Below are 25,000 nucleotides of genomic sequence, written 5' to 3' on the forward strand. Positions count from 1 at the left end.
CTTCCTCCTCTTCCTCCTCTTCCTCCCACTAACACTGCATGGCTGATTAATCTCACAGGGTCTCTTGTAAAGAGCTTTAAGCAGCGCAGCTAATTGTCTTCTTTGTGTCTGCCGTTCGCACAAAGCCCCGTGACGAAGAGTGGCTCGTTTGATTGGCAGGTGTTAAACACAGAGAGGCGAAGTGTTCATTAGGCGGCTCTGTTCTCAGCTGTTTTAACCGACAGAGGTCAAAGGTCACCCTCTGTTTTCCCCTCACCGGGTCACAAAGTCTCGAGCTAAAAAAGCCGAGCAATTATCTGCAACAAACAGAGACTGAATGGCTGCTAAGTGCTGAGACCTTTAATGTGGAGGAAAACACTTCCTGCTGAGAGGCTAACGAAGACGCTCAGTATGTAGTGTCTCTACTTTAAAGAGTCCTCTCCTGCTGATGTTCAGGTGTATATCAGTATGTACTGTGTCTACTTTAAAGAGTCCTCTCCTGCTGATGTTCAGGTGTGTATCAGTATGTAGTGTCTCTACTTTAAAGAGTCCTCTCCTGCTGATGTTCAGGTGTATATCAGTATGTAGTGTCTCTACTTTAAAGAGTCCTCTCCTGCTGATGTTCAGGTGTATATCAGTATGTAGAGTCTCTACTTTAAAGAGTCCTCTCCTGCTGATGTTCAGGTGTATATCAGTATGTAGTGTCTCTACTTTAAAGAGTCCTCTCCTGCTGATGTTCAGGTGTATATCAGTATGTAGTGTCTCTACTTTAAAGAGTCCTCTCCTGCTGATGTTCAGGTGTATATCAGTATGTAGAGTCTCTACTTTAAAGAGTCCTCTCCTGCTGATGTTCAGGTGTATATCAGTATGTAGTGTCTCTACTTTAAAGAGTCCTCTCCTGCTGATGTTCAGGTGTATATCAGTATGTAGTGTCTCTACTTTAAAGAGTCCTCTCCTGCTGATGTTCAGGTGTATATCAGTATGTAGTGTCTCTACTTTAAAGAGTCCTCTCCTGCTGATGTTCAGGTGTATATCAGTATGTAGTGTCTCTACTTTAAAGAGTCCTCTCCTGCTGATGTTCAGGTGTATATCAGTATGTAGTGTCTCTACTTTAAAGAGTCCTCTCCTGCTGATGTTCAGGTGTATATCAGTATGTAGTGTCTCTACTTTAAAGAGTCCTCTCCTGCTGATGTTCAGGTGTATATCAGTATGTAGTGTCTCTACTTTAAAGAGTCCTCTCCTGCTGGTGTTCAGGTGTATATCAGTATGTAGTGTCTCTACTTTAAAGAGTCCTCTCCTGCTGATGTTCAGGTGTATATCAGTATGTAGTGTCTCTACTTTAAAGAGTCCTCTCCTGCTGATGTTCAGGTGTATATCAGTATGTAGTGTCTCTACTTTAAGAGTCCTCTCCTGCTGATGTTCAGGTGTATATCAGTATGTAGTGTCTCTACTTTAAAGAGTCCTCTCCTGCTGATGTTCAGGTGTATATCAGTATGTAGTGTCTCTACTTTAAAGAGTCCTCTCCTGCTGATGTTCAGGTGTATATCAGTATGTAGTGTCTCTACTTAAAGAGTCCTCTCTAATAATCTACTTATATCATGGTTTCTCTTCCAGGACACATGGACTCAAAGAGGAAGAAACTGTGGCTAAAGGAGGCGGAGTCCAAAAAGAAAAGGGCTCCTCGACACTTCCCTCGGTTCAATGGATTCGGTACTTTCTATTAATCATATACTGATTTCAACGAAACGTGGCATTAGCTCACCCTTGAAATGCATCATTGAACCCACTGTATCCCCTCCTGTGTGTCAGCTGCCGTGCAGAGGATCACTCGCTGCCCAAAACACTTTGTTGTTCTGTTCGGCTGAGCTCTGTGGATTCAGCTTTTTAATTCATCTCCTGTGATTGGACGTTTCCAATTTTTGTGTGTCGAGTTGAAAAGAGTTCAGGTGGAGAGAGAGTCATCGGAGAGGATGAGTGAAGGTCAAGATATTTAGTGCATCCTTTTAAACATAGTGCTGCAGATAGCTGTAACTGAAGTGGACCGCAATGTCCATGTTCATCCCTCTAAAAAAAGACCACCAATTTCTCCTTCATTTCCAGCCGGTAAAAGCCGACTTTTAAACAGATGTTAAACAACTGGATTCATTTAGGTGTTGAGTTATATGTTGCTGACTATTGGGAAGTCAAATGTTCTATTTAGAGACATCTGCTTTTCTGTGTCGTTTTAAACACAAATTGTTGTTGTTGTTGTTGTTTGGGACACTTAAAGGTGGGGTATGTAATTTTGGAGAAAGCAGCTCGAGTGCGCTAGAATTTGAAAATACACAGCTGGAACAAATCTACCACTTCCTCACAGAGCCCCTCCTCCAACACATACGAACGCGCACATGACCAATGAGGCACGAGATAAGTTTGTGCACAGATGGAAGGCTGACAGGCAGGTAGGCCATCCAGTTACTTTAGCCGGCTCAGATGATTGGACGAGCTTTTTACAGCGCCACGGCTTCCACAGATGATGTTTTTATATGGATTTGTTGTCAAAGCACTTCAGATATTCATTGCTATCGGGAACAAAGTACATCTTATTATCTTATACTAACAGAACTACGCCTATATTGCGTACAGCGCCCATAATCAAGTTGAACTGCCCCAGCCCCAGGGGGGGGGTGCCAGCTAAAATCTTGCCTAGGGCAGCAAATTGGTCAAGGCCGGCCCTGTCGAGCCGGTTTCTCAAACTTACCTACCCCACCTTTAACCACACTATTACTAATATATGTCTTCAATGTTAGCAGGTTTAGTTAGCCGTCAGTGTTTCTGATAATAAAAGGACGCTTTTTAGTAATTCTTGTCTAAATCTGGTTTCTACGTGGTCAGAAATGTATGATTTGACACCAAGACCCTTCAAATAAGGCAAACAAAGACGTTTCCAAGCCATCATTGTTGGCCATCTTGGATTTCTGATGAGCTTTTTCAAAACCTCACAGGAGTTCATGGCCCAATTTCAATCCTTGTGTCCACTTTTGAAAGACTTCCCTGTTATACTCAGTTATCTGCAGCACTAATAGAGACAAGGAGGGAGAGGATGTGAGAGCAAAGCAGAATGAAAGCCCCTTCGTCACAACAATAAAAGCATTGCTGTTCCAGTTTGTTTTTGCACATGTTCTGTTTACCAATCGACGCTCTGGCAGCAGCATTTTCAACTCCAGCTTTTATACCCTCTCCAAATGTGTTATTTTCCGTCTCTGTAGGACTCTTTGTTGATTCAGACACACGTTGACCTTGTAGGTGTTTTTGTAAAAGATTTCAATTTCAGGTTATTTGTCCGTGACCGCTCGTTGTCATGAAAACTGTAAGTGGAAATGTCCGAGAAATGTTTCTATGGACTCCTACCAATAAATGCTTAAAGAAAATCATGTCCATGTATTAGATTTCACTTTTTTAATCTGAAATGTTTCCAATGTTCTCTTTCATTTTGGTCTCCACTAACACCTGAGGACGCACCGAGCGAGTTGCTAACTTTCTCAACTAAAACACCAAAGTTGCTGAACATAAAACGCCTAAACTAAACAAGACATTTGTGATAATTTACAGCTGTGTGTCACTCTTTAGTGTCCCCGGTCTCCCAGCTGTGTGCGTCACTCTTTAGTGTCCCCGGTCTCCCAGCTGTGTGCGTCACTCTTTAGTGTCCCCCGGTCTCCCAGCTGTGTGCGTCACTCTTTAGTGTCCCCGGTCTCCCAGCTTAGTGCGTCACTCTTTAGTGTCCCCCGGTCTCCCAGCTGTGTGCGTCACTCTTTAGTGTCCCCAGGTCTCCCAGCTGTGTGCGTCACTCTTTAGTGTCCCCTGGTCTCCCGGCTATGTGCGTCACTCTTTAGTGTCCCCTGGTCTCCAGCTGTGTGCGTCACTCTCTAGTGTCCCCTGGTCTCCCAGTTGTGTGCGTTACTCTTTAGTGTCACCTGGTTTCTCGGCTATGTGCGTCACTCTTTAGTGTCCCCTGGTCTCCCGGCTGTGTGCGTCACTCTTTAGTGTCCCCTGGTCTCCCGGCTGTGTGCGTCACTCTTTAGTGTCCCCTGGTCTCCGTTGTGTTTCTGCAGCTTTTAGTAGACGCTGCCATGTCTCCTCAAGTTGCTGAATGTTCTCTAAATGCTGCATGTGTTGTTACGTTGATGGAGATGTTTCTTCATGTGGAACCTTTGTGTTTTTATATCTGCATCCTTTCTGAAGCACGTTTCTCCTGATGGAAATGTGTGCACCTGTCTTCCCCCGTAGATTTGTCACAATCGTCATCTTTCCACACAAAGCCATTGTTAATGAACTAAAAGTATTAATTAGAGCAGGTTTAATCTAATATCTCCTTTCCTACGTCACCAACCGAACCTCACAGTAATCCTCAAACCCCGCTAGTTTGTAATCAACTCGTATTCCTTCTTTGTTTTCGTTGCAGATTCACCTGCTGCTCTTCTGTTGAACAGCAGCAGGGACAAAACACTGTTCCTACCTCAGCGGCTGTATAGCAGAATATTTTTGAATGAGCCCGCAGTGTTTTGTATTATTCATGCGGCAGAACGAATGCACATGACCCAGCAGCTCATCTGGCTCTTGTTCCCATGCAGAAAAGTATTCTCTAAGGGTTTAATTAAACAGTGTCGAAGAAGGCAGTGGCCCACCTTCCCTCTATCGCCTTGTTTTAACAACCCTCCTCTTCCTCCTGAAGTCATGACGCAACTGTTTCTGACTGAAGTGTGAAATCCTCCTAATAGGCGCGTTCACACCGCAGTACTTTTCCCACTTTAGTTCCGATATAGTCAGGGGCGGCGGGTGCTGTAGGCTAGGGAAGGCTAAGCCTTCCCAAATATTTGTGTAACTGCATCCTGGTAAAAATACAAATATAATGTCTTTGACATTAGCGCTGCTATGCAGCCACCTGTGCCCTGTACCACGAAGCCAGTTCAACAGACCCTGGATATGCTTGAGTTATCTTAACTAACCCTAACAAACGAGATCTCGCTAAACGGTCCTACGGCGCTAGTTATCAACTCGGTAAATCAAGCCAGGGTTTCTCTCTCCAGCTGAGAACGCGTTCACGTGAAAGGGGCGGGGTTAGCTACATTTGACCAATCACAAACAGGGACAAGTGTGCTGACAGCGCAACATCATACTTCATTAATGAAAAGTAAACTAATATTAGACAAATATGAACTTTAAACATCCATGATGACTTAAACATATAATCCAGGATACAAGCCACATAGTTGCTGCAAGGAGAATACAGAACAACTCGTTAAAAAATAAACTACCGAGTGTTTGAAAGCGTACAACAGTTTTATGATACTGCCCCATCTAAAACACGAGGGGATCTGACTTTATTACATTTGAGTTGAGTGTTTCGTCAACTTAATGTGTTGCTTAAAATAATACGTCTGCATACAGTATATGTGACAATGTAACTAAGTGTTGCACGGCCAGATACGGCTCGAGAAGCTGACTCAGATAAGGAAATATTGTGAGATCGATGATCTGATTGATAATGTGATGTCAGTGTGATATGAATGATAAGTGCGACACGTCGGCGTCTTCTCTGCATACGGCAGTTTAAACTGCATTTCCTTTTTCCTGTAATATGACTTGAGAGATTTAAACTCCGCACACTGAGCTCTGATCGGTCAGCAGGCGGTGCTTTCACTGAGTTGATCTCTTTTCTATAGACGCCGGAGGCGGGTAGCGTAAGATGAAAAAAAAAGTTATTTAGCCTTCCCAAACCTGAGCCTCACGCGCCGCCTGAAATGTTGCGTTCACACCAAAAAGAGCCGGAACTAAAATGAGTTCATGAGAACCTTTCCACCCCCTTTTCCGTCCCTGCTAGAGAGCAGGGACTTTCGTGAGAGAAAAAGGTTCCTATGTCTGATTGGCTGGAAGGATTGCAAACCACGCCCCGTAAAAAAAAAAGCATCATTAGCATTATTAGCATTAGCATTAGCCCAGCGCAGAAACGCAGAGAGACTAATTTATGGCAACACAAAAGAAAACATGGGAGCGGTGGAGATGAGGAGGTGTCGGCGTTCTGGCGATGTACTCGGAAGGCCTGTTAATATGAGGACATGTACCTCCTGAAGAGCGTGTGTGTCCCAAACACCACATGGAGAGAAATGAGGTTAAATACAAACACATGATAATTCAACACTTCTAAAGGATAGGATCTGTTAAATAACCCCAAAAAAGACTACAAATGTCGACATAAACATTGCAAAAATCAGCAATTAACGTGTGAAATCCTCCTATTGACTTTCAATTTGAGGACATGTACCTCCTAGAGAGCGAGGAGCATTACTTAGTTCGGGTGCAAAAGGGTCATTTTTAGGTTAAATACAAACAGATAGACATGAAGGGTAGGATCTGTTAAAGTGCGTATTAACCCGAAAAATACTAATTACAATTCTACATAATGAGCAATGTGTAAAAGCAGCAATTATCCAGTTTCCCAGAACATCAGAAATGTGTTTTGTGCACAGAAAAAATCATATAAAATGCATTAAATTAACAATATATGCTGTTTTTGAGGCGGCGGTTTGATTATAGCGCACAGTTTGTCCCATTTGCATCATGCATGTTTTATTCATTGTGTTCAAAGAGCAGAGAAGTGGTTTATTGTTCAACCTTTTTATTGTTATTCTAATAAAAACAGCAGCCGTTGAAACAGGAGGTCGTGACCGCGACAAATGCAAAGTGCGCTGGAAATTAATAAATGTAATTGCATTTATAGCCGCTTGTGATTGGATTAAATCAAACAAGCCCTGGAACTGGGTTTTCTCTTTCATTGGAAGCACCTAATTGGTTTGGTGCAGAAATTACCCATAAATCCCTTGTATATCAAACACTGCGGAGAGAACTCAAAGATTTAAGATGGTCAGAGAATAAAATAAAGAAGCAGCTCGGGTCAAAGATAGGAACAAGGTTTTATTCAAACCGTTTTACAGAATGATTTGGATTGAAACGAGGCAGAAACGAGACGCACAAAGCGAGACAAAAAGCCACCTGGGTGTGATTCACTTCGGAACAGCTGTCAGACGGATTTAGGTGCAGCGAAATTGGACTGAGATTTTTTCCAAGAGTGCACTCAGCAGATTAGGAGAGAAGAAACCTCCGAGCAAGTGTCCTTTTAGTGAAGGAAGGAAGGAGTGATTTAAACCTCCGAACAATAGAGAAGCATGATTCAGTGTCTCTAGATGTAAAACTGGTCGTTTTGATCCATTTTAAAGGTTCACTGTTAAATAAAACATCTTGTAGCTTTTTACGACATTAGTTAACATCCCAAAGATATGTTATAATATAGTGATATAAGCCTTTAATATAATAAAAACAATAAAAGTATAGCATGTTATATTAACATCCATTACATATGTTTTTATAGTTATTATGCAATGAATAATAATTAAATTAATAGAAATAGCACACCTTAAAAAAGTCATTAAGACTAGGCCATTCATATTTCATCAAATATGTCATTGTGTGGTTTGCCTTGAAATGTAATAAGAAGCGTCCTGGTATAGAAATGTATTCCACAAAGAGACTGGTATAGTACGCCATGGAGTGGCATGTGAACATCATAACAACATCGTAGCAAAAAGGTTAAAAATATTAAAAGAACCGACACGGTTAAGTATTTTGACATTTTCTAAAAAACAACATGGTATGTAATGTCGAAATTATTTTATCCTTATGTCCGTAACTTACTTTTTAGATAAGGGTTTAAAAAAATAGCAACATTTTTAGATAAGAGTTCCCCCTTATGTACGGAACCATCTGTGATGTAACGCAACGTAATGCACCGCAACGTAATGTGCCGTAATGCAACGTAATGTACCGCAACGTAATGTAACGCAACGTAATGTACCGCAACGTAATGTACCGCAATGCAACGTAATGTGCCGCAACGTAATGTACCGCAACGTAATGTACCGCAATGCAACGTAATGTACCGCAACGTAATGTACCGCAATGCAACGTAATGTACCGCAACGTAATGTACCGCAATGCAACGTAATGTACCGCAACGTAATGTACCGCAATGCAACGTAATGTACCGCAACGTAATGTACCGCAATGCAACGTAATGTGCCGCAACGTAATGTACCGCAACGTAATGTACCGCAATGCAACGTAATGTACCGCAACGTAATGTACCGCAATGCAACGTAATGTACCGCAACGTAATGTACCGCAATGCAACGTAATGTGCCGCAACGTAATGTAACGCAATGCAACGTAATGTACCGCAACGTAATATACCGCAACGTAATGTACCGCAATGCAACGTAATGTGCCGCAACGTAATGTACCGCAACGTAATGTACCGCAATGCAACGTAATGTACCGCAACGTAATGTACCGCAATGCAACGTAATGTGCCGCAACGTAATGTAACGCAACGTAATGTACCGCAATGCAACGTAATGTACCGCAACGTAATGTAACGCAATGCAACGTAATGCAATGCAACGTAATGCAACGCAACGTAATGTACCGCAACGTAATGTAACGCAACGTAATGTACCGCAACGTAATGTACCGCAATGCAACGTAATGTAACGCAACGTAATGTAACGCAATGCAACGTAATGTACCGCAACGTAATGTAACGCAATGCAACGTAATGCAACGCAACGTAATTTACCGTACCGCAACGTACCGCAATGCAACGTAATGTACCGCAATGTACCGCAATGCAACGTAATGTACCGCAACGTAATGTAACGCAATGTAACGTAGTGCAACGCAACTTAATGTACCGCAATGCAACTTAATGTACCGCAACGTAATGTGACGCGACGTAATGTAACGCGACGTAATGTAACGCGACGTACTGTAACGCAGCGTAATGTAAGCAACGTAATGTAACACACCGCAATGTAATGTGACGCAGCGACGAAATGTAATGTGACAAAATGTAACGTAACACAACTATATTGAAAATAAATTTAAAAAAGACAGTTTAATGTCGAAATAAGACGTAGTATAGTTTAAATGAACTTTTCCAGAAACGCCATAATGTACTTTGTTGAAGTTTCTGAAGCTGCAGTGCGTTTCTCCTGATGGAAGAGACGTGTCACTTTATAACGCCTTTATATATAACTATATATCGGCCGGCGTAGAGATGGGAACAGTGTGTGTAAAAAGCCAGATTACTGGACTGCACTGATGTGTGCAGAGAGACATCAGAGCATCATCACTCTGGATATCATCAGAGCACAGAGCGCGTTTTGAATAATGATGCATGATTACAGCGAACAAACAACCCTCACTTATGGATCATCTGCATGTGAGAGGACGCTGTAAATCCACACTCTTATCATTATGTAGTACTTAGGCTGAATCACAATGAACTACAAGAGAAGAGAATCAGAAATGTCATGTTTGTGTTCTCATTGCTTCAAAGGGAATACAAGAGGTTTTCATTGGAGAGCTACTTTGTTGGACTACAGTTAAAAACATCCCTCATCACATAAGAGCCAACGAATCTGATTACTTTCCCCTCCTGATTTTGGAAGTTAACGTCCAGATTATGAACAGAAGTGTATTTTAAAATAAAGACAGACTCGTAGCTGGGAAAAAAATGCATGTGGGGCCCTTAACAAAATACAAAAATGAACACTTAAACATATGTAAAAATCAACAACAATCAACTAACCTGGGAAAGAAATGCATGTTGGGTAAATAAATACAGCCTCAAAAACGCTTAATGGACGACAGAATGTTAAATAAAACATTAAGTATTCAATATATGTTTTTTAAAGAATAGACAAGTGAATATGATATACACACACACACACACACACACACACCTTTCACTGTGGCGACATCATCACACTTCCCCATTGGCTCAATTTTGATCAGGCTTCAGAGTTTCTGATTGGCTGAGAGTTGTTGCTGTTGCTAGGTTCCTGTTGCTAGGACGGTTGCCATCTCAGCGGCTCAGCAGGAAACATGTAATGAATCATGGATGGTTGATTTCTCTCAAAGCCCCCCCCCCCCACCTCTGGATAGGTTAATTAAAAATGATGCTCAGGTTGCTTTAGAGGAATACTGATATCAAATCACATGCAAACACAGGGAGGTCAAAGGTCATTATGGGTTATTTGTTCAGGGAGACGACCCCTGAGATTATTCTTAATGCACTAAAAACTACAAATGATATTAGAACTACAATCCAAGACGGGACAATTTAGGAACACCATTTTAACGGCAGTCAGAAAAGAGAAATAGAGCTTTCTGTGTGGACCAATGGATTAATCAATACAATAAAAAAAGGCAACTGAATTCCCTGATGCATTTCTCAAAATATGTGCATTACTAGCGGGACTTCAATACATTTTAATACACATTAAAAAGACGTCTTTAAAAAGGCGTTTTTATTTCATTTGCTCTGTTTTTAATGTAGTATGTATATGTTCATAAAATAGTGTGTGTGTCTACAGGTAACTAGTAATTGTAACTGATTACATTTTTAAAGTACCCTCCCACCTCTGTATACAACACATGAAACAGATTTTCCACACAGCTACATGTACGTTTAGCTTGTAAATCTCATTCACAGAAGGTCATCTGTCGCGGTGCAAAACTGTGACTTAACAACCGCTGTGGGCCTTTTTAATATCATGCTATTACACCGAGAACAGGCCGTGTTTAGCGGGACTTTTTTATCCCTGTCCTGTAAAAAGAGCTCAGCTGTTCCCCACAAACCGCTCATACGAAACACTTGTGGTATAGACGCTGAGCATTATCCACAGAGGGCGAGACGACGGTAAAGAGAGGTAATTACAGACGACAGATGACACAATATGGACCCGCTGCTTTAATGGCACACAGAAGAAACATCTTGAGTTTCTCTCCACTGAACAATATTATCTTTCAAGTAATTATACGTTATATCTCCAGTGAGGCTCGTGCACTGCTGCTACTCTTCTTCACACAGCTGGGAGACCAGGGGACACTAAAGAGTGACGCACACAGGAGACACTAAAGAGTGACGCACAGCTGGGAGACCAGGGGACACTAAAGAGTGACGCACAGCTGGGAGACCAGGGGACACTAAAGAGTGACGCACAGCTGGGAGACCAGGGGACACTAAAGAGTGACGCACAGCTGGGAGACCAGGGGACACTAAAGAGTGACGCACAGCTGGGAGACCAGGGGACACTAAAGAGTGACGCACACAGGAGACCAGGGGACACTAAAGAGTGACGCACACAGGAGACCAGGGGACACTAAAGAGTGACGCACACAGCCGGGAGACCTGGGGACACTAAAGAGTGACACACACAGCCGGGAGACCTGGGGACACTAAAGAGTGACGCACACAGGAGACCAGGGGACACTAAAGAGTGACGCACACAGCCGGGAGACCTGGGGACACTAAAGAGTGACGCACACAGCCGGGAGACCTGGGGACACTAAAGAGTGACACACACAGCTGGGAGACCAGGGGACACTAAAGAGTGACGCACAGCTGGGAGACCAGGGGACACTAAAGAGTGACGCACACAGGAGACCAGGGGACACTAAAGAGTGACGCACACAGCCGGGAGACCTGGGGACACTAAAGAGTGACGCACACCACTGGGAGACCAGGGGACACTATCTATCTATCTATCTATCTATCTCTCCCCCCCCCCCCTTCGCCCTCCGTCACTAAACAGCTCCTCTGGAATCGACTTGTGTACGTGACGCTAATACCTTCTGACACATTTGTTCAGCGTCTCTTTATCATTAATAATTATGCAAAGGAGGCGCGTTGTCAGCCGAGCAAAAAGAAAGCAATCTTAGTATGCAAATGGCTTTAGGGTCCCGGAGGAGTGTCGGTTAGATGAGATGTGTGTTGATAAACTCACTTATGATGAGTGACAGTGAGCGGGATTAAAGATGGTCAGCAAATGCCAGGGTATCCCCCAGGTGCATGATGGGAAAGGGATGAAAGTGTGTAAAATGTCATTGTGGCTGCTGAGAGCTCGTTAATAACCAACGGCAACGAGATGAGATTTGCTTCCTGATTGAAGGGTTTGACTTTTCTGCTCAGCCAGATGTTGAACCTCGCTGCTAACATCCCAGAAACACTTTAATTAAATCGCATTTTCAAGGATTCAAGGCTTTTATTGTCATTCGTACATAGCTACAGTCACCTGAATATCAGCAGGAGAGGACTCTTTAAAGTAGAGACATTACATACTGATATACACCTGAACGTCAGCAGGAGAGGACTCTTTAAAGTAGAGACACTACATACTGATATACACCTGAACATCAGCAGGAGAGAACTCTTTAAAGTAGAGACACTACATACTGATATACACCTGAACATCAGCAGGAGAGGACTCTTTAAAGTAGAGACACTACATACTGATATACACCTGAACGTCAGCAGGAGAGGACTCTTTAAAGTAGAGACATTACATACTGATATACACCTGAACGTCAGCAGGAGAGGACTCTTTAAAGTAGAGACACTACATACTGATATACACCTGAACATCAGCAGGAGAGAACTCTTTAAAGTAGAGACACTACATACTGATATACACCTGAACATCAGCAGGAGAGGACTCTTTAAAGTAGAGACACTACATACTGATATACACCTGAACGTCAGCAGGAGAGGACTCTTTAAAGTAGAGACACTACATACTGATATACACCTGAACATCAGCAGGAGAGGACTCTTTAAAGTAGAGACACTACATACTGATATACACCTGAACATCAGCAGGAGAGAACTCTTTAAAGTAGAGACACTACATACTGATATACACCTGAAACATCAGCAGGAGAGGACTCTTTAAAGTAGAGACACTACATACTGATATACACCTGGACATCAGCAGGAGAGGACTCTTTAAAGTAGAGACACTACATACTGATATACACCTGAACATCAGCAGGAGAGGACTCTTTAAAGTAGAGACACTACATACTGATATACACCTGAACATCAGCAGGAGAGGACTCTTTAAAGTAGAGACACTACATACTGATATACACCTGAACATCAGCAGGACAGGACTCTTTAAAGTAGAGACTCTACATACTGATATACACCTGAACATCAGGAGGAGAGGACTCTTTAAAGTAGAGACACTACATACTGATATACACCTGAACATCAGCAGGAGAGGACTCTTTAAAGTAGAGACACTACATACTGATATACACCTGAACATCAGCAGGAGAGGACTCTTTAAAGTAGAGACACTACATACTGATATACACCTGAACATCAGCAGGAGAGGACTCTTTAAAGTAGAGACACTACATACTGATATACACCTGAACATCAGCAGGAGAGGACTCTTTAAAGTAGAGACACTACATACTGATATACACCTGAACATCAGCAGGAGAGGACTCTTTAAAGTAGAGACACTACATACTGATATACACCTGAACATCAGCAGGAGAGAACTCTTTAAAGTAGAGACACTACATACTGATATACACCTGAACATCAGCAGGAAAGGACTCTTTAAAGTAGAGACACTACATACTGATAGCTTTTCCAAATATTTATTGTTGGATATATCTCTTAAAATCACAGTAGTTGTTTTTATCCTATCTTTATAGCATGCTTACTGTTGACAGCATAGTGGGAGTCCACATTTTAAATCATGCATTCGCCCGAGTCTGCACAACTATTCAGGCGAGATCAGTTTTCTCAGGATCAGCGTTTTGACAAACAGAGACCCTCGAAGAAGAAGAAGAAGAAGAAGAAGAAGAAGAAGAGAGACACTAGCCTGGAGAGCCGAGTTGAAAAGCTTGTTTGTTTCTACAGAAGATCAAAGGTTCGAAGGCCTTGGACAGACATGAGAGGAACAGACGCTGCAAGCTGCTCTCCTTTCAACCAGCAGGGAAAAACAAGGCTTCTCTCTTTGGGAAGTCCTGGAAAGCTTCCCAGACACTTTTCCCAACAAGCAAACACTCTCGTTTCCCAGATGACATGTTTGTCAGCATGTGGTTTTATCACTCAGACGTGCAAAGACCCGCACAACAATGCAAAACCACACGGACTTCACTCCAGAAACACAGCAACGTTACTTGGGAGTTAAGTGGTTTTTTAATGCACTAAGTAATTACTTCTTTAAAGTAGATCTGATTAAATCTACAGTCAAGTTCTGCCCCGTAATTCAACAGGACGGGGTTCATTAATAAGAAATCACTTATTTTCGTTGACTTATCCACAAGGGGATATTCCACCCATGAGGCTGGAAGACCAAATACTGACATGGGAAGTCTAAGGTTTTCCTGAAACCAACTGAAGTGAATCTAATGCAGCCGTTATCAACTTGTACTTCATATACGTAACATATTCTACATGCATGTCCAGAATAAAGATATATATTAAACTCTGACTGCAACCGGACCAGGTACTATTACTTGGTGTTATTGTGTGAAAGTCAAAAGTAAAGACGGGGCTCGACGCAAAAGTGAACTTAAACAATACTTTACTTTACGACACGATGAGGTACGACAGACACCATAAGATAATATAAGTATATTGCGATAAGACACGATAAGAAAATAGTTAAGTTATGATGAGTTGAGATATGATACGTTATGCTACGATAAGACACGAGATAATATGATATAAGATACCAGGGCCGTGCCTACAGGCCGATCATGCAGACTGTGTCGGGCCTCATCTTGTGAGGACCCCCCCCCCCCCCCCCCCCCCCCCCGGTAGAACAGAGGGCCTCATCATATCACTTTGCGTGGGGCCTCTTGTTGGCCAGGGACGGCCCTGTAAGATACGATACAATAAGTAAGTTGCGATAAGCCACGATAATAAAATATACAAAGTTACGATAAGATACAATACGTTACGATAGGATGAGTTGAGATCAAATCCGCTACGATTTGATACAATTTGTTACCTTACGTTGCGATACCATAAGTACGTTGCGATAAGACAATAAAATATACGATAAGACAAATTAAGATACAATAGTTTACGTAAAGAAGAGTTGAGATGAGATACAATCCGATTAAATTAAATATGATGAGTCAAAATCAGCTACGATTTGTTACGATTCTCTGTCTTACGTTAGGTTGCGATATGACAAGAAAAGATAATATTTGTTACGATATAATAAGTACGTTACGATAAGACCAGATAATAAAATACATGAGAAGACAAGATAAGAATACATTACTGCTACGTTACGACACACTACTTTACATTAGGAGTCCATAAGATAAGCTACGATACAATACTATATACTTTAATTGATTCTTATAGGTTGATTAAATGAAGCTGATTACATACATACACATATGAGTAATTTTGAATATCAAAATACACATCTACAAGTCTGTGTGTCTTTACTAACATTGAACATCCAGTCATTGCATTACGCTGTGCAGACGATTGTGTAATAATAAATACCTAACATGAGCAACGGTTCCTCGTCTCTGGATATTTAAAGTATTTTGTTATTATATTGAAATGAGCTTCTGTTAGCCTCGGGGTGCGGCTGGTTGGGAATCGCTGCTCTAATAAAGAAACGGCACTTTCTTTTGAGACGGCATGAATACGTGTGTCAGAAGGACTGAGAGCCCTGTGTGTGTGTGTGTGTGTGTGTGTGTGTGTGTGTGTGTGTGTGTGTGGTGTGTGTGTGTGTGTGTGTGTGTGTGTGTGTGTGTGTGTGTGTGTGTGTGTGTGTGTGTGTGTGTGTGTGTGTGTGTGTGTGTGTGTGTGTGTGTGTGTGTGTGTGTGTGTGTGTGTGTGTGTGTGTGTGTGGTGTGTGTGTGTGTGTGTGTGTGTGTGTGTGTGTGGTGTGTGTGTGTGTGTATGTCTGTCTGTCTGTCTGTCTGTCTGTCTGTCTGTCTGTGTGTGTCTGTCTGTCTGTCTGTCTGTGTGTCTGTCTGTGTGCATGTCTATGTCTGTCTGTGTGTGTGTGTGTGTGTGTGTGTGTGTGTGTGTTGTAGGAGCAGACACAATAGTGGTGGCTCAAAGTCCGTTAGATGAGCCTGGTCAGATTGATAAAAGAGGGAGTTCAACACACCGGCATAAAAGTTATAACAAGAATCTGATTTTAATGGTAAAAAACACCAATACAAGTTTACAGAGTACTCCGGACTCCCAGTTCTACTGCTGTGCGATGCAGGTATCGGGACCAGCCAGTCAGAAACAGGGGGCCTTTTGCGTGACTACACAACAGTATATATGGATATATTTTGAGGTGGAGAGCCACTTCTTATCTTCCACCGGACCCAACTCCTTTAATTTCCCAGGGAAGGCTTCACACGAACTATTCTTTTAAAACAATCAAACATTGTACACAGATATATTTGTGCTTGGGATTATTCTCAGAGGAACCTTGAAAAAAGAACATGTGTGTGTGTTAGTGAGGGAAAGTGTATGTGTGTGTGTGTGCATGCTGATAAGCAGAGGCATATGTGTGTGTGTTGCTGATATCTGGGTTAAGGAGTTTATGTGTGTGTGCTGCATGGAGACAGTAGGTGTATGTGTGTGTGTCAGGGTCTCTGGGTCATGGAGTGTAAGTAAGAAGGTTTAGATATATAGGATTACTTTAAACAGTCCCAAATAATACATGTTCACTTCAATACAGTTCAAGATAATACCTGTTTACTTTAATACAGTTTAGAACAATATCTGGGTGCTTTAGTGTCTGTCTCTGTGTGTGTGCATGTCTATGTCTGTGTGTGTGTCTATGTGTGTGTGTGTGTCTGTCTATGTCTGTGTGTGTGTGTGTGTGTCTATGTCTGTCTGTGTGTGTGTGCATGTCTATGTCTGTGTGTGTGTCTATGTGTGTGTGTGTCTGTCTATGTCTGTGTGTGTGTGTGTGTGTGTGTGTGTCTATGTCTGTCTGTGTGTGTGTGTGTCTATGTCTGTCTCTGTGTGTGTGCATGTCTATGTCTGTGTGTGTGTCTATGTGTGTGTGTGTCTGTCTATGTCTGTGTGTGTGTGTGTGTGTGTGTGTGTGTGTGTGTGTGTCTATGTCTGTCTGTGTGTGTGTGTCTATGTCTGTCTGTGTGTGTGTGCATGTCTATGTCTGTGTCTATGTGTGTGTGTGTCTATGTCTGTGTGTGTGTGTGTGTGTGTGTGTCTATGTCTGTCTGTGTGTGTGCGTGTCTATGTCTGTCTGTGTGTGTGCGTGTCTATGTCTGTGTGTGTGTGTGTGTGTGTGTCTATGTCTGTGTGTGTGTGTGTCTATGTCTGTGTGTGTGTGTGTGTCTATGTCTGTCTGTGTGTGTGTGCATGTCTATGTCTGTGTGTGTGTCTGTGTGTGTGTACATGTCTATGTCTGTGTGTGTGTCTGTCTATGTCTGTGTGTGTGTGTGTGTCTATGTCTGTCTGTGTGTGTGTGCATGTCTATGTCTGTGTGTGTGTCTGTGTGTGTGTACATGTCTATGTCTGTGTGTGTGTCTGTGTGTGTGTCTGTCTATGTCTGTGTGTGTGTGTGTGTCTATGTCTGTCTGTGTGTGTGTGCATGTCTATGTCTGTGTGTGTGTCTATGTGTGTGTGTGTCTATGTCTGTGTGTGTGTGTCTGTGTGTGTGTCTGTCTATGTCTGTGTGTGTGTGTGTGTCTATGTCTGTCTGTGTGTGTGTGCATGTCTATGTCTGTGTCTATGTGTGTGTGTGTCTATGTCTGTGTGTGTGTGTGTGTGTGTGTGTGTGTGTCTGTCTATGTCTGTGTGTGTGTGTGTGTCTATGTCTGTCTGTGTGTGTGTGCATGTCTATGTCTGTGTCTATGTGTGTGTGTGTCTATGTCTGTCTGTGTGTGTGTGCATGTCTATGTCTGTGTGTGTGTCTGTGTGTGTGTACATGTCTATGTCTGTGTGTGTGTCTGTGTGTGTGTACATGTCTATGTCTGTGTGTGTGTCTATGTCTGTCTGTGTGTGTGTGCATGTCTATGTCTGTGTGTGTGTCTATGTGTGTGTGTGTCTATGTCTGTGTGTGTGTGTGTGTGTGTGTGTGTGTGTGTGTGTGTGTCTATGTCTGTCTGTGTGTGTGTCTATGTCTGTCTGTGTGTGTGTGCATGTCTATGTCTGTGTGTGTGTCTATGTGTGTGTGTGTCTATGTCTGTGTGTGTGTGTGTGTGTGTCTATGTCTGTCTGTGTGTGTGTCTATGTCTGTCTGTGTGTGTGTGCATGTCTATGTCTGTGTCTATGTGTGTGTGTGTGTGTGTGTGTGTGTGTGTGTGTGTCTATGGCTGTGTGTGTGTGTGTGTGTGTGTGTGTGTGTGTGTCTGTGTGTGTGCGTGTCTATGTCTGTGTGTGTGTCTGTGTGTGTGTGTGTGTGTGTGTGTGTGTGTGTGTCTATGTCTGTGTGTGTGTGTCTATGTCTGTCTGTGTGTGTGTCTCTGTGTGTGTGTGTGTGTATGTCTGTCTCTGTGTGTGTGTGTGTGTGTGTGTGTGTGTGTGTGTGTGTCTGTGTGTGTCTGTCTGTCTTTGTGTGTCTCTGTCTCTGTGTGTGTGTGTGTCTGTCTGTGTCTCTGTGTGTCTCTGTGTGTGTGTGTGTGTGTGTGTGTGTGTCTGTCTGTGTGTCTGTCTCTGTGTGTGTCTCTGTGTGTGTGTGTGTCTGTCTGTGTGTGTCTCTGTGTGTCTGTCTGTCTTTGTGTGTCTCTGTGTGTGTGTCTGTCTCTGTGTGTGTGTTTCTGTGTGTCTGTCTGTCTTTGTGTGTCTCTGTGTGTGTGTCTGTCTCTGTGTGTGTGTTTCTGTGTGTGTGTCTGTCTTTGTGTGTCTCTGTGTGTGTGTGTCTCTGTGTGTGTGTGTGTGTGTGTGTGTGTGTGTGTGTGTGTGTGTGTGTGTGTGTGTGTGTGTGTGTGTGTGTGCCAGTTGTAATAACCATCTCACTTCCTTCCGCCTCATTAGCATACGATGTGCTGATGAGCTGCCATCGCTAACCAGCACACACCAAACCAAAAGGCCTCTTCGTATCATCTCAGGTTGTAAAGCACCGAGTTAATCAGCTTAGAATCGACTGTATGGAAACCATAATTACGCGTGTTTAATTGCTTATCGTCTGATGGGAACAAGTTTATTAGAAAATGTATTCATGGTAATTGCTTCCTGAGGTTTCCGCTGCTACGATGATATCCTGTCAGCTCCCATTTGGATTGGAGGATTAATGCGTCACGAAACGACTGCGTGTCGTTCTGTGGACGCTCGGTTTAACTCAAAGTGATTTTTAATTTAGGGATTTCTAAAGTAGAGCTTTGGATAAGTCTCTGGAGTGAGATACGTCAAAATCGGAATATCTCGCTGTTGATACGGAGGGATATAAAGCAGGAAATGACCTGTTATCCGTTACAATTACTAGTTACCTGTGTTTCCTTCAGCCTCACAATGAAACACATGAGCACTTACTACTGTTCAAAAAGCAGGAATAACATCTGAGTGCACCGTTTTAGTTTAAAGCACACACACACTATTTGATGAACATATAGGTTCACTTCCTGAATTAAACACAGAACATATGAACCAAAGAAACTCACTTAAATACCTCATTCACACCAACGCAACTCCGGTTCAAGCTCCGTGCTAGAGCTTTTCAGGTTCAGAACCGGTTCTTCGGTTTAGCTCCGGCTCTTTTCACACCGCCCAGAGTCCGACTGGTGCTGCGTCATTGCGTCATCGTTTGCGTTATGACGTAACCGTTTTCGTGCCTGCTTCATAAAGCCAAACCGCTCGGAAACCCCTCACAGCTGACACCGACAACAACAACAACAATGGCCGATTGTGCTCCAGCTTCCTCTGCACCTCTTCGGAAGACCAGATTCCCAGCAGGTAGCTGGTCTCTTCAGTGGACCACTGCTGCTTGTTAAGTTTCTCCATCGTTGTGTACAAACTGGATAAAACGCCGGCTTCTTGTTGTTGTTCAGGAGTTGATCCCGCCCCTGCCCCCGCCTCGACGTAAGCGTGACGTATGCGGTGCTTTTGCTCTGGCCGGACAATTTTTTGGTGCTTGAAACGAACCGGATTCCGGAGCTAAGAGGCTGCGGTGTGAACAGGAAAACCCGGTGCTTTTCAAGCTCCAGCTCCGACCGGCCCTGAAACACCGTTGGTGTGAATGAGGTCTTAGAGGACCTATTATGTAGTATTTGCAAAAATGTATCATAAATGTCATATTGTTGGGAATAAAGACGATATTTGAAAGCGACAGTGTTGTCATTTAGATTTCTGTAATCATGTCTGGTTCATTTGACCCCAACAGCACCACAGGGTCCCAAATGTGAAGCAAAAATGCCCAAAAATCTATGGTTTCAGCTTCTAAAATGTAAAAATTCACTTCTATCAATGTCATTTGTTATCCGTTACAATTACTAGTTACCTGTGTTTCATGAAGCATATTCAGCCTCACAAGAAAAGGTCTGCAAAGGCTACAATCCCTTTTTACAGGTCACAACAGAATACATTTCGAAGTAACCATGCAGGTATTTATCAGATATAATAATTAAACGTGCGGTCGTGCAGTACATATTGATGGAAGTATCTGTAAGAACCCACACAGACAGCAGCGCAGTATAATCTGTTCTGATTTATTACCAATCTGAATATTACTCTTCACACAAAATATATTATTATTATATCATCATTGAGGCTCTCCGTACTTTTCAGACAGCACTACATATCGTAAAGTTGTCTATACGAGGTCACAATATCACGATATGCGGAGATGGAGGGACAACTTTCACTTTGGCTTAAATATAATCTATTGATTCTATTCATATATATCTGGGTTATATGCATTACATCTAATATTAACAGTGACAACGTGTGTAATCAGGATTAAAAAAACACCTGATATGTCGAGAACAAATTCATAATCTGTGAGGCTTTTATCCCCAAAATACAACACACACACTTCAACGTCTGTACATGTGAGTATATAATGAGTGTATTTCCAAAACACATCGATTCGTTAATATTCTGTACAATATTATGATTTTTACATTAACTTTAAAAGTACTATGATGAATGAGAGCTGCTGCGATGAGTAGAAGAGACAGAAAATGTACCGGCGGCCATTTTTGTAGTTCTTTAAACCCGTATGGCCAACTGGTGCAAACACGCTGCCGCTTTAAAAACGACACAAATACAAATAATGACATTGTTTTTGAAGCCGCAACGTGTTTTTCTTAATTGGAACGTTCTCCTAATTGGATGCATTTGCACCTGTGGGCCTCCGTACAGTATGGCGGTTAAATTAATCAGATTTTTTTATTTTAACTACAAGAGAAATTAGAGAAGGATTACATTTTTTTACCTGAAACTCCATAGATTTGTTTGCTGTCCATTAAAAATGCAAGTGTTTATTAAAGTGGATTTTCTTTTTCCATAAATCTATCTTGAACATTAAGTGATTTAGTATTTGCAAATAATCACAAATGTTATCCATATTGGTGGGAATTGTGAGAGAAAGGCGGTATTTGTGAGCGATAGTGTTGTCATTTAGATTTCTGTAATCATGTCTTTGGTTAATTTGACTCCAACAGCATCACAGGGTCCCAAATGTGAAGCAAACATCCTAAAAATCGATGGTTTCAGCTTCTAAAATGTAAAAATTAACTTCTATCTTTGTCATTTGTGACGGTTAATTAAACAAACTGATATTTTAGACTCTAAAAAAAAGTCTTTTTTCATCAAATTATCCTAGAAAATCAACTGCCATCTGTAATAATGAATACAACAGATAGCTAGGCAGGTTTGAAACGTGCCGATCAGCTTTCCAACGTTATTTTAAATCTCTACTCGACGTCACGACAGCAGCTCGTCAGTGGCACTATAACGGTATGTTCAGGAACAACATCACAGTAAGGAGAAACCAGGACTCATTTTGGCAAAAAGTCCCGCAGTAGGAGTTCGCTTTAAGAAGATGGAATCACTGAAAACACAAACAGGTTTCTGCCAACATGGATCCAGGCGAGATCTCTGGCACGACATTCATAAGAATACAGTTTGTATATCGAGGTGAAGAGGAGGGAGAGACAGAGAGAGGAAGATCTCGGGCTGGAGTGGGCGGAAGGAGAGCGATATTCAGCGATGAAGAGGAGGAGGAGGAGGAAGGTGAGATGCCTCCTTTAAGGAAGCGCTTTCAAGATGGCGTTCACCTCCTCGGCCACGGCTGTCAGCCCAAACTCAAACTGCTCCTGAGGAGGAAGAGGAGGAGGAAGAGTTGTAATACTAGTTGAACATTTTAACATTTTATATATTTTCTAGTTTGTGTTTATTCTATATATTGTATTTGTTCCTGTTCAGCCGAGGTTGTTTGTAAATGTGGCAAATAGAATAAAGATTGAGATTGAAGGAGGAGGAGGAAAGGAAGGAGGAGGAGGAAGAGGAAGGTTTTAGTCGTGTTCACAGGTAACTTGTAATTAAACTAGAAGCTAAAATGGTTTTATTGTGATCTATTGACTTGTTTCCGCGTTCCTTTCTTCATGGATGTGTGTGACTCCGGAAAGCCTCAGAACACGTGGTTTAAACGACACAGAAAAACTCAATTGTGGTAAAAATGATGGTGCTTTTATCCATTTTTAAAGAGAGATTCTGCAGGATGTGTTTGTGTGTGTGTGTCTCACCTCTCTCTCTCTCAGTGTGTGTGTGTGTGTGTGTGTGTGTTTCACTCTCTCTCTCAGTGGTGGCGTCTCAGCTGTCTGTGTGTGTGTGTGTGTTCATTCTCAGCTCTCTCTCTCAGTGTGTGTGTGTCTGTGTATCTCACCTCTCTCAGTGTGTGTCTGTGTGTGTCTCAGCTGTGTGTGTGTGTGTGTGTGTCTCAGCTGTGTGTGTGTGTGTCTCAGCTCTCTCTCTCAGTGTGTGTGTGTGTGTGTCTCACCTCTCTCTTTCTCTCTCTCTCTCTCTCTCTCAGTGTGTGTGTGTGTCTCACCTCTCTCTCTCTCTGTGTGTGTGTGTCTCACCTCTCTCTCTCTCAGTGTGTGTGTGTGTGTGTGTTTGTTTGTGAATCCCACTCATAGTTCTCCCCTGAGGAAGCCCACAGAGTGTGATTGATGTGAGGCGCTGCTGGAGTTTCTCTCTGCCCTCAGAGAGAGAAAGGTACGTAGGAGTTCTGAGTCTTTAGAAGTGTCCCGGTCTGGGAGGAGGGAGGAGGAGGAGGAGGATCGATGCGCAGGAGGAGGAGGGAGGAGGAGGAGGAGGGGGAGGAGGTAGGGAGGAGGAGGAGGAGGAGGAGGATCGATGCGCAGGAGGAGGAGGGAGGAGGAGGAGGAGGATCGATGCACGCATGCACAACATGTTAGAACCTGACTACATGTTGCACCTCGTCTTCACTTATAGGACAGCGCTGTGAAAGCAGCAGCAATGAAAGCTAACACACTGCTGCCTTCATTAGGATTACTTTGGTCCTTCCTGCAGGAGAGGAAATGTATTGAGGCGAAGGACGACAGAAGTAACATTGAGCTCTTTTGAGATTCAAACAGGAAACATGTTGATAATAGTCGGAACAAGTTGGATTTATTTCACCTTTTTACAACAAAACTGTCAATTTGGCGAAAAGCCCTAAAATGCCGTCAAGTAGAAGAGTCTTATTCTGCCTGGTGATAAAGTGCAGTAACATATAAGAGGCTGTGATGAATGCAGAAATGAGTTATTATCTGTTAGTTATCAGTTATTGGGGTTTTCTATTCAGTCGAGTTTTAAAATGTCTTGACATCATGAGGGTTTCCAGTCTGTGGCTATACGGACGGTTTCATTGTCTCGTGCTTTTACATTAGTTTCTTTTGTCTGAATGTATTTATCGATGTACAGCACAGATTGGATTGAGCACATCACTCCTCCTGATCCGGTGGATATGAATTAGGGCCGCTCGATTATGGCAAAAATTATAATCTCGATTATTTGGGTCAATAATTGTAATTGCGATATTAAATGTGATTATTCATTGACTTTGAAAACATCCATTTATTGGAGAAAACACATTTGAACAGTTTGTTTTTAACAGTTGATTATCCTGAACTTTAAGAATAACTCAACTGAAAAACCAAAAAATAAATAAAATAAATAATAATAATAATTTAAAAAATCGTTTTATTTCGATTACGTTGTTTTCGTAATCATTGCAAGCCATAATCGTAATGGCGATTAAAATACGATTAATTGAGCAGCCCTAATATGAAGTAGACAATCGTCCGCCCTCCTTCCTTCCTCCCTCCCTCCCTCCTCCCTCCCTCCCTCCCTCCCTCTCCTCTCCTCTCTCCTTTGCACCTGTCGGAGGTCAAATGTATCTGTTTTTTAATTTTAACTAAAAGAAAAATGATGGAAGGATTTCTTTCACCTGAAACTCCGGAGCCGTATTTGCTCTCCATTCAAAATGAAAACCCACGTGTATGAACACGGTGTAGTGGATTTTCTTTTTACATAAATCCATCTTGAACTTTAAGTGATTTGCAAAAAGTAATCATAGATGTCATATTGTTGGGAATACAGACGGTACTTGGATTAATTCATGTTTAGTGTGTTTGACCCCAACAGCACCACAGGGTCCCACATGTGAACAACACACTAGAAGAATGCCTAAAAGTCTCTGGTTGGAGCTTGTTTGTGACGGATAATCAAACATCCTGATATTTCAGACTCTAAATCAGATTAATCAAAAAAAACCTTTTCATCAAATGATTCCAGAAAATAATAATGAATACAACAGTGAGTCAGCAGGTTGTGCTTCGATGCTGATTTCAGGACATACATCTCCACTCGACAAAGACATGTTTGAATGGCTGCTCCCTTCCTCCCTCCTTCCCTCCTCCCTAACTCCTTACCTTTGTCTGCACCATCCCAGCTCTCTGGTCTCTCAAGTGCTCCAGGGTAGCGGCGATATCAATCTCTTTAGCACCTGCGAGAACAGAGGGAGAGTTGGACTGAGTTCAAAGCCGTAATCCAGCAGCTCACATCTGTCAATCTCTCCGTACGCCGCGCTGCCTTTAGAGAAACCGCCCGGCGACGAATTATTACATTCATCCCGGGGAAAGGACTTGGACCAGAGCCACGGGCGGTTTCCTCGTT

At 42.5% G+C, this 25,000-nt stretch overlaps 2 protein-coding genes across 2 annotated transcripts in view; one reads left to right on the plus strand and one right to left on the minus strand.

The window, feature by feature from the left end:
* Positions 1-1,591: 1,591 nt before the first annotated feature.
* LOC117539366 (dnaJ homolog subfamily B member 6-like) lies at positions 1,592-2,476 on the plus strand (the record flags this gene model as incomplete). The annotated part of the gene is given in 1 exon segment (XM_034205523.1): positions 1,592-2,476. A coding segment is annotated over 1 exon segment (112 nt), but the record flags the coding sequence as incomplete, so codon positions are not given.
* Positions 2,477-20,504: 18,028 nt separating this feature from the next.
* ptprn2 (protein tyrosine phosphatase receptor type N2) overlaps positions 20,505-25,000 on the minus strand; it is a gene marked incomplete at its 5' end in the record, with an annotated part of 47,772 nt that continues 43,276 nt past the window's right edge. The window contains 2 exon segments of the mRNA XM_034205532.1: positions 20,505-22,134; positions 24,757-24,830. Coding sequence (XP_034061423.1) covers positions 22,066-22,134; positions 24,757-24,830 — 143 coding nt within the window.

The sequence above is a fragment of the Gymnodraco acuticeps genome, unplaced genomic scaffold, assembly GCF_902827175.1.
Source record: "Gymnodraco acuticeps unplaced genomic scaffold, fGymAcu1.1, whole genome shotgun sequence".
Classification (NCBI taxonomy): Eukaryota; Metazoa; Chordata; class Actinopteri; order Perciformes; family Bathydraconidae; genus Gymnodraco; species Gymnodraco acuticeps.